At 40.4% G+C, this 15,015-nt stretch overlaps 1 protein-coding gene across 8 annotated transcripts in view; it reads right to left on the bottom strand.

Annotated features, from left to right (window-relative positions):
- LOC138043297 (rRNA N6-adenosine-methyltransferase ZCCHC4-like) overlaps positions 1-8,040 on the bottom strand; it is a 38,546-nt gene extending 30,506 nt beyond the window's left edge. For 6 of the 8 annotated variants that reach the window (XM_068889495.1, XM_068889498.1, XM_068889497.1 and 3 more), the window contains exons 1-6: positions 7,203-8,040; positions 5,606-5,675; positions 3,383-3,713; positions 3,203-3,294; positions 2,224-2,302; positions 591-801 (exon numbers count right to left, since the gene is read on the bottom strand). In XM_068889495.1, the coding sequence (XP_068745596.1) occupies positions 591-801; positions 2,224-2,302; positions 3,203-3,294; positions 3,383-3,713; positions 5,606-5,675; positions 7,203-7,299 (880 nt within the window). In that variant the 5' untranslated portion in view covers positions 7,300-8,040. Of the gene's footprint in view, positions 1-590; positions 802-2,223; positions 2,303-3,202; positions 3,295-3,382; positions 3,766-5,605; positions 5,676-7,202 lie in introns of all 8 variants that reach the window. The other 2 variants (XM_068889503.1, XM_068889502.1) reach the window with 2 other exon arrangements.
- Positions 8,041-15,015: the final 6,975 nt, after the last annotated feature.

Below are 15,015 nucleotides of genomic sequence, written 5' to 3'. Positions count from 1 at the left end.
AGAGCACTGGGAACTAGGAACACTAGGAACTAGTTTTAGGCCAGGGACAATCTTCATTTTTTTCATCACCGGTTGTCTAATTTCTAGCTGTTAAAACGGGATCAATCTCAGAATATTCGGCCCAGATAGCGCCTACATGTAGGATGAATCTATTGCTCCCATTGTCCTGCAGTTGACGAATAACAAAAACCTGCACAGAGGTTTACTTGCGAGCATTGCGTTTCTTTCTACTGACAGTCAAGCCATACTCTGTGAATTACTGGCAAAGTATCCACAAACTACCATAAAGACTCGTGTATAAGCCGCACCTTTTTGCTTACGTTTTGGGCCAAAAATCGCGGGTGCGGCTTATACACGAGACCATTGCTTTCAGAGGGAGTAACCTGGCTTGTAGGGGTCACGAATTGAACTGAAAACCCTCAGTAACTAAAGCTCAAATATATCGGCCAACACAAATCTTGACTGACACATCGACCACCTATTTTCTGACTGTTGACTGACAATCATCTGACTATCGATCAACTGTCGACCGATGTGTCAACCCATACATCAGTCAAGACTACCAGTAAATATGACCCCTGTCAACTTACCAAAAGAAAATGCTTTCCTCCAAATATTCCAGATTGTCTTAATAGAATCAGCAAGAACTTCAGCTAAACCACCAAATGGAGGGTCCATCACCATGAGTAGTCCTTCCTTCCTGAGAAACGTCTGAAATGTTTCCTCATTTACATGGCTTCCAAAAAAGAAATGATTGAACATGTTGTACCAACAAAATTTGGAGGGTGGAAAAAACTGAGCCTGCATTGAAAAAATAAAACCATTTATTACACATAACATGAGAATTTTATTCCATAAAGCTCATTTGTACAAATCTATACGCTTTATTTTCACATGTGAAAAAGACCTATACAGCCAATCAGAATGGCGTACAGCTATTTCACATGTGAAAGTATAACCAATCAGCGATAGCGTAAAGGCGTTTCCATGCCAATCACTCGTGCATCTCGTGCAAATCGTGCAAATCGTGCAAATCGTACTTTGTTATTGAATTAAATTAAATTTGCATTTGGTTCTATTGTTAGTGAGTTTTTGTTTCTAATTCGCGTTCAGAAAACTATTTTAATGAAAATTCTCATGTTATGTGTAATAAAGAGTTTACGACATAGAAAGTGCTTTGTACGGGGTTTTATTCACTCGTTGTTTGTGTCAAAAACCCTCACTCGCTCGTTCCTCGCTCGTTCGGGTTTTGACACAAACAACTCGTGCATAAACCCCGTACGCCGCACTTTCTATGAAGTAAACTATTTTTATTATATGTAATCTTGAAGTACACGTAAACTCAAGCCTTTTGATTAGTTTTCTCTGTCGGGATTTTGTCTCACCCACCATTTCCATAGAAAAAGACATTGGTTGTTTATTTTTTATTCACTCTGATGAAGGGCCTAAATGCTTGAAACTTCAGCTTTCAAATTACTTTACAGTGGTCAATTTACCATATCAAATCAGTTGATAAACCCATTTCTGTGTATTTTTTGCTTAATGTGAAAACCAACAGGTTTAAAATAAAATAATTTTATTCCAAACTTGTGACTATTTGGCTACAAAAAATTAACCATTTCATACTCCAGTTTTTTTTTTGTTTTTTTTTTTTGCAACAGTGGGTACACGTAAGTTTGAATTGACTTTCGCAGCAATCTTTTGTCATGGGAAAATACAATACTGTATTCTATGATCAACAAATATTATTTTGTGTACCCGGTAATTTCCAACAACCTGGATCTATGATGACTTTTGTCAAATTCTTTTGCAAATCATTCTTAATGAGTTGTTTATATTCAACACAAATAATTTTCAATAACTTTTTTTTCAAACTTTTAGTACTTAGCATGTTCTTTCTGAGTAATTTGCTTGCATCATCAAATACATATCACAGAAGAAGCCCTTTCAATTCAAGTGATTTAAAGTGGGTTTCAACAGAAATGCGACAGAACAATCTACATTGTACTTACTACATGTAACCAAGATCACTCAAGCAGTATTGGATATACAATACTTGGCCCATAGTCATTTTTTTGTGTGGGCTGCAGTGCGCTTGGTCCATACGGCCACAACATTAGGGTCAATATAAACCTGTAAAGCAGGCCCTCTTTAGGAAGAGGTTCTATTAATTGGCATGGCATGGTGAGAAAAACTGAACAATTGCAAGTGCAGATAACTTACATATCTATAGTCAATATCAAGGAGAAGACTATCTAAGGGGTCACTTGGTGATTGCCTGCATTGAATTTCCTCATGAAGCCTGTAACATAAATATAACAAGAAAGCTCATAAATCTATAAATAAGGAATGAATTCAATAAAATAATAGGTGAAGAAGAATGTCTGGCAATGACATGATCTGATTTAGACTGTCCACGGCCCCTTATTTTCTTTATTTATAGCCAAGAACAATCTAAGAATTGGCCTTGATTAATAACACACCGGCCATGTTGAGTCCCGAGGGATTGAAAACTTTTGTTCTTGCGCACCAGATGCCAACCACAAAACCATCGCTTGTCAACACCAGGCAAGTACTGTAAGATTTGTCTGGTCTGTTCACATTTCACGTTACTCTGCCAAAGTTTTATCCTATTGGGAAATCTGCTTAGGATGATAACATCTGTACATTTTATGTAAAATAATATCCACAACAGCCTTTATCTGTGCTAAAGATTGAACAGTTGCAAGCCAAATGGTTGTTTAAATTTAGGCTGCCATGTTGTTCAAGAGTAGTTATCTCTAAGAGACATGATCACAGGTGCATCACTGAATAATTATTGTTTTAGAATGAGAGAGACTATAGACTGAAACACTATAGCAAGAACAAGAGACTTATAATTTTTAACTATGTGAGCCCCACCAAAGTCGTGACAGTAGGAGCCTGGTTCTAGCAAAATGATGACAACTGGATAATCTGCTTTGTAGAAACCAAAATCATTAAAATATACTCCCATGTTAAAAAAAAAAAGACATGATTGTAGTAAGTCGTCCAATATTGATACTTTCAGATGTTTCTCTTAAACCACAGACAATTTGACTGATTAATAAGGGAACCCCTTGGAACTGAAAGGGTTACACTTAAATCAGTTTTGGTACGACGTTAATTAAAAAAAGACAAATGTTTGACTTTCTGTTCAGGTATTATGCTACTTATACAGTACCTTGGAGTACCTACACAGATGACATTCTTGAAACCTAAACCTTTCACAAGATCCACAAGAAATTCTGTAGCCTTCCTTGAAAAGAAGTATTGCTGCAAACAAAAATGTGGAGTCAAAAAAAAGAAATATACAAAACTAGTACATGTTTTGTGTGATAATGTAGGTAACTCTCACACTTACTGCTTGTGTCTTCTCATTTTCTCTTGGTCTCAAAATCATTGTCGGTTTGGATAAATCCCCAGATTCCTCACAATCGTGTGCTAGGTGGTTTTTCTTTTCTTTAAGTACCAACAGGGTGTCACAAGAATGACAAAACAACCAATTTTGTCTTCGCTTGTCATCCAAATTACCAAACAATTTGTTGTACCCATCACAAGCCTGTCTGTATGGTTCTCTGAAATCCTGCACTATTTGTCTATGAGCATTTTTCCTGGTTTCCGAGATTTTCTCTCCTTCCCACTGAAAAAATGCACAGCCCTTTCTGTCTCTGGCTGCTGAGCAAGCAAAGAACCTACAAGATGAACGACCATCTTTGAAAAATCTCTCAAACAGGAGCATTGGACCTACAAAAACAAAATAATGCAACAAAGTGTAGAATGCATATTTAATTTTGGACTCTAAAAATAACCATGACAAAGATATTTAGGCATTGTCTTCTCAACCACTAGAAAAACAATACATTCACACAAATTTGTGCTCTGGGGCACACAATTTAGTACTTGCATTATTGGTAAACATGTGTGTGTGTTTGTAAGACAATAGCAAATGACTTGAGGAGTAAGCAGGTCAACCTGGTCCAACTACCCATCTGGTACACATCCATTTTGTGTAGTGTCGCAGAGTGCAACTGGCAATTCAAGATGTCCATTCCAATCAATTAACCCTTTGAAAGAATGGTAAAATAATGACATGTACCCCAGAACAGTTTCTGTTGCATGAGAACAAAATACATTTTTACGACACATGTACATGTAACTGAGCAATTTCTTGCATGCTGATTGACTACCGGTATTTTCTTTTCACTCAATAAGAGAACAGACACATAAAATTGTAATTTATGCAAGCTGAAAATATCAATTTGGAGGATTTGCCAGACTTGAACCTGTTTGACTTCAGTTTTGCAGACTTACCGGTAACCTCAAGCGTGAAAGTTGAGATGTTTACTGAACAATGTTCCTATCTCAAAATGGCTTAATTTTCTTGAAGCCACCCACATTTTTGATCACCACACGGGTTTTTGATCCCATTTCGATTCTTGAACAGAATTTTTAATTGAAACAAGTTGGTGGCGTGATTGTCAAGTTTTTAAAGCCAATGAAATTTTAGAATTTGTTATTTATAGCCAATGAGCATACAAGAAAAGTTAAACTGCTAACATTTTAGTGTTTGCATATTATTTCTGTTCATTTAACTCAGGAAATAGACCCTATTTCATTTTTGATACTATTGATCTCAGCGTCCTTTCAAGTGGCTTTTTTTAACCCTGCTCCACACACCATTGGGGTCGTTCTGCAGTTTGAAAAAATTAATGCTCATGTGATGAAAAATTCTTGTTCACGAGCAGCAAAAGTTCAACCTGGCGCCAAATGAAATGTCAACTCGAATCTGTTTTCTTGATCGTAGGAATTATGGCGACCGTTTAGTTTAAGACTTTTTACAGGGATGGATTCGATCGGTTCGAATCGTACATTGTATCGAATGCCAAAGACATCCCTTGAGTTTACAAGCTTTGAACACTTTAGCAAGACAGTCTTGATGATCAGCGAGAAATTGCTTCAATGAAAGAAACGTACATTATCCACAAGGGATCATGTCACTACACCAAACACAGACCCCGGGTCAGCCAGGAGAAGCAGCAATCATAAATTATTCTGGATTATCCCTTCTGGTAGATGCCGTAAATCTGATAAATGACCGAAACTTCACAGTTTTTCTGTGTTTACTCTTTCCCTGTTATTCACTTTAAGATGTGCTCTGGGAGTATTGACATTTCTGTGTAAATACCAGTTGCCTTGCGTTTCAACAGCCAGTTTTCTTGTGGGACACACTTGTAAGGTTGTCGTTACTGTTCAATAAATGTTTAACTTTGTTACTGCCTTTAGTTTCAATAACGTATTATTGATACACTACAAAAAATATGCAATGCAGGTTATTTCAAATTTTATTGTTCAATTTCATTACTATGATTGTCATATACTGTACTGTTAAACATCGCAGTGACAAATTTCATTTCTGGTATTTAACTTTTGCCCTTTCATCTTTTATCTACATGTACATTATGTAATAAAACGACTTACAGTAATTTCACTGATAAGAAATGGATATTTTCCAGTACAAGTTTAAAGTATACTAAACCTGCTTCATCATTGCATGAAATATATGTTCCCACCTTGAAAACATTACCTTTCATTTAAAAGGCGTCTGTCCACTTTATAGAGAGGGTCTTTTTTCAATTGTTCTTTGAAATCCTTCCCTGACATAATAAGGAAATCTGTCTTGAGATTTTGTGATAAATTATGGATTTTAAGATCTGACATACAACGATAACTGACTTGGAAATTTAAAATGTTTCAGGTTACTGTAAACATTCAATGATGCACAGTCTGGAATAACTGTTGAATCATTTTTATCAGTTGCACCTTGAAGGGATAAAATAAAAAACATACACCCCATTTTCTTGAATTCTTGGTTAGGCAACGGTTTAAATTTTATTTGGCCCCAGTTCATCTTTTGCCGCCCGCGAGAAAGAATTTCTTATCATGTGATCAGCATTTTTCAAACCGCAGAACAAGCTCAACGGTGTCCATGAAGCAGGTTGAAAAAAAAGTCATTTGAAAGGACACCTGAGATCAATAGTATTGTAAAAAACAAAGTTAATTGACACCAGTTTTTATGTGTGTGTCCTCTTATTGATGATACAATTACATCATAACATTGTCAAAGTTGTTGTGGATCCACAAGCACAATAATAATTATTATGCAGTAAAAAGTGTCTAAATGCCCGGCAGCCGCAGGGTTCTCCTTATCAGGCGGTAACCGGTAAAATTTACCGCTTGTAAGAGCACTTATTACCGCCTGCAAATGCTCAGAAGTCACTTATTCTTTGCAGAACGTCCAACGTTAATCAATTGCTTTACCGGTTTGAAAAAGTCCCTTACCATTTACGCTGAAAACTAGGGAGAACCCTGCAGCTGGACAAGCTCTTGAATACACTAAATGCACAGCAGTCAAAACTTTTTTATAGGTTAGGCCTAAAAAGCACTTCAGTTAGCCTGACTAGCACTCCAGTTTGCCTACAAACTAATGGTAACATGATACATGTGTAAAAAATACCAATATCTGTCACCAAGCCTCAGTGGCTCAGTGATCACGAGCAGCACTTGACGTGCAGTCAACCCAGGTTTAATACTGTTTGAGGTTTGGTATTGAATATGTTGTTTTACTTCACAGAAACGTCTAACTGCCGGTCCTCAAGTCTATTCAAAACCTTGCCTGGGTGCCAGCCAAATATAGCCACAGCCTACTTGGTAGGGCTGGGGGAATGAGATGTACTCATACAAACATGAGCCAGACCATGGACTTTATCATTTGATGTTTTTTTTCCCTTACTATTCATTGGCTGAGAGCCCACCATGTGACCTGCAAATAACTGCCTACAAATAAGTGTTTTGCTGCAAATAATATTCTGCTCATGCATAATTGAAACCACGCTCTTGTAGGAAAATGGCAGTTCGCTTTCTTGAACTTTCAGAAAGTGATTTAATTGTTTGAAATTGTGAAAAACGAACTCAGTCATCGAATATTTTGCTCAACCTCCCCCAATAATTGTCAGTTGTTCGTGTGGCCAACACAGAGGACCAAAGGCAAAAGGATAAAATGCCGAGAAAAAATACCTACTTAAGATGCAACCTCTCGCGTAAAAGTGGTATGGTTCTGCTTCAATTTTGTTTCATTCTCAAAACAGGGTGGCCGATACCGAATTAACCAGAATTTAACTTACCATGTGGACAGTGTGGGGCTTCTGCCAGATACTCATTTTTCAAAAATACTTCTAATCCATGCCCAAATCTCTCTTTAGCTACCTGTGGAGCAGTCATTTGGATCGAAAGGATCGCCAGTTTAATGCATGTTAAACAAGTAACTAAATCAATAATCGAGCGACTTTCCCCAGGCTGCCCTTCTGGCAGGAGAGACAAGTGGAATAGTTGGTAATGTAGCAGTCACAAGACGTCTCCAATATAGCGGATCGCGAGCTCGAGGGCGCTAGCGCTAGTAAGCACGCGCGTTTTTCAGATGCGGGCGGCAACCGGAAATGAGCTGTTTCCTCTATTACCTTGTCTTTACATTGCTAAGTATCTTTTCTCTATTAGAGATGATTAGTATAAAAATCTGGGAGACTGCACTGCCCTGACAAGGAGCTTAAAGGACGCATTTAAGGACTCCACCAATAGCGCTAATTTCATTCCACTTTTCATATATTGCGTTTGGCTTGAACATGTCGATGTCCGATCTCTCCCATATAATAAACTCCTATTTCTCTCTTTCCCTTGTTGACATATTTCACCTCTTATACCAGAAAGCTCTCATATTGAGTGGAACACTTCCTTTCAGTCGTTTGAATTCTTGGATACTCGTTTGAAGAGCTCAAAGATGATCAGGATGATCTGTGCCTTTGTCAACATTTTATCGTGAGTTTTCTCTCCTGCTTGTGGGAATGGCCACTGCATCAGGCGAGCTTTTTAATTTGTTGTCGTTGATTTTAATTTACACGTGGACTCTTCGTGCGATGTCAACGCAGTGCATTTTTGTGATTTAATAGCATCTTTCGATCTGAAACAATTGCCGACTATGCCTACTCACACACTTGGTTATACCATGGATTTAATCATTACTAGAAATCAGTGTAATCTTATGGAAGATGTTATGGTTCATGACCCTTTGATTTCTGATCAAATGTTACGCTATTTTTATGCATTTATTATTGCATAAAGCACAATTTCCAAGAAAGACTATTCGCCAAAGGAAGTTGCGCTCGATTGATTATGCTGAATTCATCCATGTTTGATGAATCACGGTTTTATTTGGATTCGTTAGCTGATTCATCGGATCTTGAAGTCCCTTGATTTTTATGCCCCTGAAAGGACCCGTCAGGTAGTTCTTCGTCCTTGTGCTCAAACGTAATTGGCGCCAGACGTACAAGATTACCTGTAGATAGACAACGGTATGTGTTTCAGAACAGTGTTGTTAATGACATGATTGCCTCCGCGAAGCACTCATTTTATTCATCAATGATCCAGGACTGAAACTCAGGGAGCTCTGGACTTCTTTTTAAGACAATAGAGAAGCTTCTGTACTCCAATCTGGTCCAGTCTTATCCATCTGGGCCTAATAACTGTACTTTGTCCGAATCATTAATGCGTGGAATATTTCAGTGACAAAATTGTTAAAATTCGCAAAGATCTTGACAAAGTTGATGGAACTCTGAATGACGGTCAAGGTACTTCATGCAATGCTGAGTCTGAAAGCTGTCTAGCTAAACAGCTGATAAGTGAATTTAAACTGGCCAACGAGGAGGACGTATCTGGTTTTGTGAATTACCTATGCTCGACATCCTGTACACTTGATCCAATTCCATCTTCAGTGTTTAAAAAGGTACCGTCATTATCTGCTTCCAGTGATCACTCGTATAGTTAATTTGTCTCTTACAAGAAGCCAAGTACCTGATAGATTCAAGGTTTCCATGTTGAAAGACCATTGTTAAAAACGGGTGGAGCTGATCATGAGCTATTTTCTAACTTTCGTCCTGTCTCGAATTTATATTTTCTTTTTGGTCCAAAGTTACGGAGAAAGCAGTTGCAGCACATTTAATGGACCATCTTAATGATAATGAAGGCTTATTATAGAAAAATTTCAGTCGGTATATAAATATCATCACAGTACAGAGACTGCGCTTGTTCAGAATATATGATATTTTTATGGCTATGGCTATGGCTATTGCTCGATTTATCGGTTGAGTTTGATACTGTCGATCATTCGATCGATTTTGTTATCAAGACTACAGAATCGTTTTGGTATTAGGAACATTGCTTTTAATTTGTTTCATTCTTACCTTCACTCACATGAACACGGTTTGCTTCTGTTAATGGAATTGAATCGTCGAAGAAGCATTTACCTTACGGGGTACCACAAGAAGCACAGCACACCGTTTCATCTCAGATGATACACAGCTATACTTGTCGTTTTTTACATCTAATTGTCCGAATCAGCACAAAGACGTAAGTAGTATTATGTGTTAGGGACATTGGTGACTGGATAATGCGCAACAAACTTAAGTTAAATCAGGATAAGACTGAACTTTTGGTTATTAGTTCTAAATATCATCCAAGACCACCCCTCGACTGTATACGAGTCGGCGAAGAAGTAATCAAGTCTGGTAAACAGGTCAGGAACTTAGGAGTTGGATTCGATCAATGTTTAGACTTCAAAGAACACGTTAAAATAACATGGAAGAGCGCATTTTTCCACATAAGCAGTAAAGCTAAAATTAGGCGATACCTATCCCAGAGTAGTACTGAAACTATTGTTCACGCTTACATAACATCGCTTTTGGATTATTGTAATGCCGTACTGTACGGTCTCCCTAAGAATCTGATTAATAGACTTCAGCTTTTACAGAACTCAGCAGCTCGCCTTGTTACCGTGACTAGAAGGCAGTCCTGAACATATCACAACATTACTATGGAGCTTACATTCGCTGCCAGTTCATTATAGGATAGTTTTTAAAATGTTGTTGCTAACTTACTAAGCTCTGAATGGACTGGCCCCTGATTACATTAAAGACCTATTGAGGTATAATGACTCTTGTCGCACACTAAGATCTTCAAACAATAGGTTGCTTGATGAGCCTATAGCGAATCTTAAAACGTATGGTGAAAGGGCTTTTTCCGTGGCGGCAATAAGGCTCTGGAATAAACCACCATTCCAGATCAGGTTTTCAGCATCAGAGGCAGTTTTTAAGGCTAATCTTAAGACTTATCTTTTTAAGCGTGCATTTGATTTGTAGTCTTTAGTTGTAGTTTTCTTACTTGTAACCTTATTGTATTGTATTGCGCAATTAATTCTTAGGATTTAAATAGTTAGGGTTTTACAGTATTGTAAAGCGCCATGGGCAATTAATGGAAGATGGCGCTATATAAATGTACATTTATTTATTTATTTATTTATTTATTTATTTATTTATTTAGGGCCTCCACGGACTAGACATTTAGTTGTCGACAACTACTTGTTATCGACGACTGTTTACGTTTACAGTCGATAAACTAAATTGAATCGACAACTGTTAATGAAAGGGAATGTGTTAACACAGTCTAGTTGTCGATAGCCGGTACGTTTTGCTGGAGCCTGGGAAAATAGCGACAAGAAAAGAAGAACCGCTGACTTAAAAAATTGTTTGGGTTGTTGCGAAATAGACTTAAGTTATCGATAACTTGCTCACAGATGGGAGAAAGGGAGTCGTCGATAACAAAACGGCCGCATTTGTATGTGCTCCAAAGCTAACATAAACGCAAATATTTTCCACGATATGTTAAAGGAACCTTTTTGATGTCAGATTTTAAATTCTCTTACCCTCTTAATCGTGACATACACTAGGAAACGGTTGGTTATTCGAAGCGCATTCCAACTGTGCATTGCATAAGATCCATCTTGCTATTGTGGTGCAGGAGACCCGAATTGGTTCCGTAATAAGAATTGCGGTAGGATCCCTTCGTGCCACGCAAAATCCTCCACGTACTCCCGCCTTTGTTCGTCCGTGTCGCACCCGTTTGGCAAGCCCGACGCTTCCGTCTTGATCTGGAGCCAGGTGTTGACGTACTTGGCAAACAACCCGATTCACGTCTCGGAAAAGTGTCAGCCCGTAACACGGGAAGGTTTAACTCAGTTAAATTCCGTCCTGATGGGCTTGCGTGCTGCCAGGCATGATGCCTTGCGGCCCTCGCTTCAAATAGCACGGTTTTAGCTGCACCCTGGTCAGTTCTACGGACTTCAGTGAAAGTGGCGTTTAATTAAGTTTCTTTGAGCTGAACAACAGCCACCAGCTGTGTTTGCTACAGCTGACCACGAAGAACCGGCTATGCCTCCGCTGCCTGCTGCTGCGCCAGCAGCTCCGAATCCAGCAGCTTTTGCACCAATTGTGGAGCCTTTAGATGTTCCCGCTCCTGCGACCGCGTCCGAGGTAATTTCCGTAGCCACGTTGTCAATTTCACTTTGTGTGGGGAAAGTTTCGCGTCTGTAGCTTTCAGTCACGCGTTTTTGGGTTTTCCTCCTTCCCCAGTTTCTTTATTATTTCGCACCGCTTTTGTATCCTTTAGTTTTGGTCGTCTTTCAGGAGTTTTTAGCGCTTTCCACATGTATTTTGTTTTTAGGCTAGTTTTAGGTTTCATTGTCTCTTGGTTCATTATTGCGTTCCTTAGCTCTTGTTTTTCGTTTCATATCCCTTTTGCTTGGGCCCCTTTTGTCTAGCAGCTCATTTGCTTAGTTAATTGCCTCTTTTCAGGTGTTTTTTGTTTTGTTTTGCATCGTTATGCTCAATATGTGTTTATACCAGTGTGGCCAGAGCTAGCGGCCTGTAGAGCTGAGATATAGTTTTGCGAAATATCGAGTTCATATCAGTATAGCCTGGATAGCCAGCATCCTGTAGAGTGGTGACGTAGTTCTATTAGAGTATGAGTGTATACTGCGGTGACCTGCACAACCTGCGGCCTGGATAGCCGCCACATAAATTTGTTAAATATTAGCTATGCTAGCGTGGCCTGGAGAGCCAGCGGCCTGGAGAGCTGTTACATAGTCCTGTTAGACTATGGGTTTATGCCAGTGTGGCCTGGAGAGCCTCTTGATGATTCCGTTTAAATATCAGCTTATGCCAGTGTGGCCCTGTTTAACATTAGTTTACACTAGTATTATGGTTGTGTCAAACTCGAGTTATACTAGTTATGGACGGGAAAGCCCGTTGCCTGGAGAGCCGGCAGGGAGATAATTATAGGTTTGCATATGCGTTTTGCGTTGGGGTTCTCGTGTTCATTGCCCCTCCCTTTTGTTTCCCTCGTTTTATTTAGCCGGATGAGCGACTCCGACAGCTGGAGGAAAAGGTTAGGCTCTTGGAGCAGGAGAGGGCTTTTGCTAGTTGAGCTAACGCGCTAACAGGCCTCCGTCCCTTTTGGATCGTCGTGAAGCAGTAGGGTTGCTGGAATCACTGGTACGTCTATCGAGGACGCAAGCCCACGATAAGGCCGAAGAATATTCTGTACCGCTTGACGAAGTCAAGGCAAGACAAGCGTCCCTCGAGTCTGGTCACTTGCAACGCCTAATGCTCGGTTTGGTTGGCGACCCCCTTAGGGTCAAAATGGCCAAAGAGAGAACTTCCATTTTGAAGGGGGTCTCCAGGTCGCAACCATCTGGACGATAAGCGCACTCGCCGTCGTTTGTCGCCTTAATCGGTCAAGTGCTATAACTGTCATGGTCGGGGCCACATAACGCGAAATTGTAAGACTGGGCGCGGTGGTGGCCGAGGTCGCGGACGCCAGTAACCGTCTGTGTGCAATTTTTGTACGGCCTATTCAATAAATGTGTGTGCTTCATTCGCATTTCCTTGTTTTGTTTTTTGGGTTGAGTCCTTTCCCCCCTCTCTGTTGACCTTGGGGGCCCTCCTCAGCGTCACAATTCCGGACCTGATTCGGGGCCTGGGGTCAACAGAGGGTTGGGTTCACTGTTTTGGGGGTCTGCTAGTAATCTATCATATTTTCGTTTCCCTATTTTCGTTGTGTTTCGTTCGTCTCAAGGCTACGCATTGCCCAAGCCAATATCTTTTCTGGGGACATTCCCCTGCGTTCTATTACGCAGGGAGCCCCTCCCTTTGTAGTCCCCTTACTTCCTGTGCGTTTATTTATTGGTCCATTGGGGTTCCAGTGTCGCAATACATTGACGACCGGCACACGGGTCAGCTTTTCACCGCTCCACTTCGGATGACTCGGGGTCCATCCTTCCAGCGGGCCCTGGCAGCTGCTTATATCATGTGTTACTTGCTCATTGAGGCGGTTTATTTTATTGGTCTTGAAAAGTCGCAGTCCAGTCCTTCGACTTCGGTGTGTTTTCTCGCTTTCGTGTGTGACTCGGTGCGTCAAGCTTTTCTCATCCCCCAAGAAAAAAAAAATCAACTTTGCGACGTTAAGGGAAGATATCCTCTCGTCCCCTTTCCTTGGCCTGAAGATACTTCAGCGTTTTGTGGGGAAAGTGATTTCTTTTAGTCTTGCCATTCCGGCTTCCAAACTGTAAGTTTTTCAAGGCTATTTCCCGCCATTCGGGTTTCTCTCGACCAACCGTCAAGCTAGAGGCTAACCATCGAGCTGACATCGAGTACTGGTGGTTCCTTGACGAATGGAAGGATTACTTCCAATAAAGGACTGAGCATCATGCGTTCGTTACGTCCACTCTTGAGGAGGTAAGGTGCTCCTTAAATGAAAGCAGCGAATAGAGCAAAGCTTGGGCCTCGAGGACGTTAATATCCTGTGAATTGTCCAGCCAGTAATCTATGGACTCTTAAAGTGCCCATAACCCCAAAATCTTTTTTTCGCTAAAATGAATCTTTGTACCTGTTCGAAACGCATTGTGGCCATTTTTGCCTTTTTCTAACAAATCCTTCCATTTTACAGGCTTTGAAAGTTGCGAAAATCCAAGCATCTTTTGTTCACGACCGAGTCAGAAGGGGAGTGGGTCTATTTCTGTTTTGACGTCACAAACCGATTGACATTGCATTTACTCTTTATAAAAATGCATGCAAAGTAGATTGTGACGTCAAAACAGGAATAGCCCCACTCTCCTTCTGACTCGGTCGTGAACCCGCAATGCGTTTCGAACAGGTGTAAAGATTCATTTTAGCGAAAAAAACATTTTGGGGTTATGGGCACTTTAAGAGTCCATAGATTACTGGCTGGACAATTCACAGGATATTAACGTCCTCGAGGCCCAAGCTTTGCTCTATTCGCTGCTTTCATTTAAGGAGCACCTTACCTCCTCAAGAGTGGACGTCTACACAGACAACCGCGTCTTGAAGTCTGCGCTAACGACATTTTTCGTTCCTTCAGGGAATACAATTTCAGCCTTGGACATGGATTTTATGTTGTCAAATAGCGCTTGGGAGCAAGTCGATCGCCTTTTCGGGCCGCACACGTTCGATCTCATGTCCTTGGATAGTAACTGCCAATAAAACAGGGTAGGTCTGCGCTTGCCTCAAATTTACGCCTTGTGCAACTCGAGAATCTAGCAGTATCAACGTCTTCGCCCATTTTCTTCCTTTGGATAACAATATCTATGTGTTTCCGCCATTTGTCCTTGTAGCCCCCTGCTAAAGTTCGCTTTGGAGAAGGATTTTCACGGCGCTTTTACTATTGTTGTCCCTGACTTGAAGCCTCGGCGTTTCTGGTGGACGTTGTTGCAGTCACTCGCCGTCGATCGTATTCTATTGGTAAAGAGGAACGAGGGTTCCAGTTTACCGAAAGCTGATCTTCAACTGTTGGCGATATTCGTTCCAAAATAAGACTTTCATATAACTTGTAGAGTATACAAAGGAGGGATATCGGGCGATAGCTTGTTGGGAGTGAGGCTTCTTTCTCCGGTTTCCGAGGAGCGATGACCTTGGCCCGTCTCCAGATCTTAGGTATATGGCATTCCACGGCACAACTGTTGAACAATGATAGGATCCAGCTACGAGATCTTGGTCCAAAATGTTGGATCATTTCGGTGGTGATGCCATCGAACCC

This window comes from Montipora capricornis, chromosome 3 (genome assembly GCF_036669925.1).
Source record: "Montipora capricornis isolate CH-2021 chromosome 3, ASM3666992v2, whole genome shotgun sequence".
NCBI classification, from domain to species: domain Eukaryota; kingdom Metazoa; phylum Cnidaria; class Anthozoa; order Scleractinia; family Acroporidae; genus Montipora; species Montipora capricornis.
The sequence above is the reverse complement of the archived record's forward strand: the minus strand, read 5'-3'. Positions and strand labels throughout refer to the sequence as shown.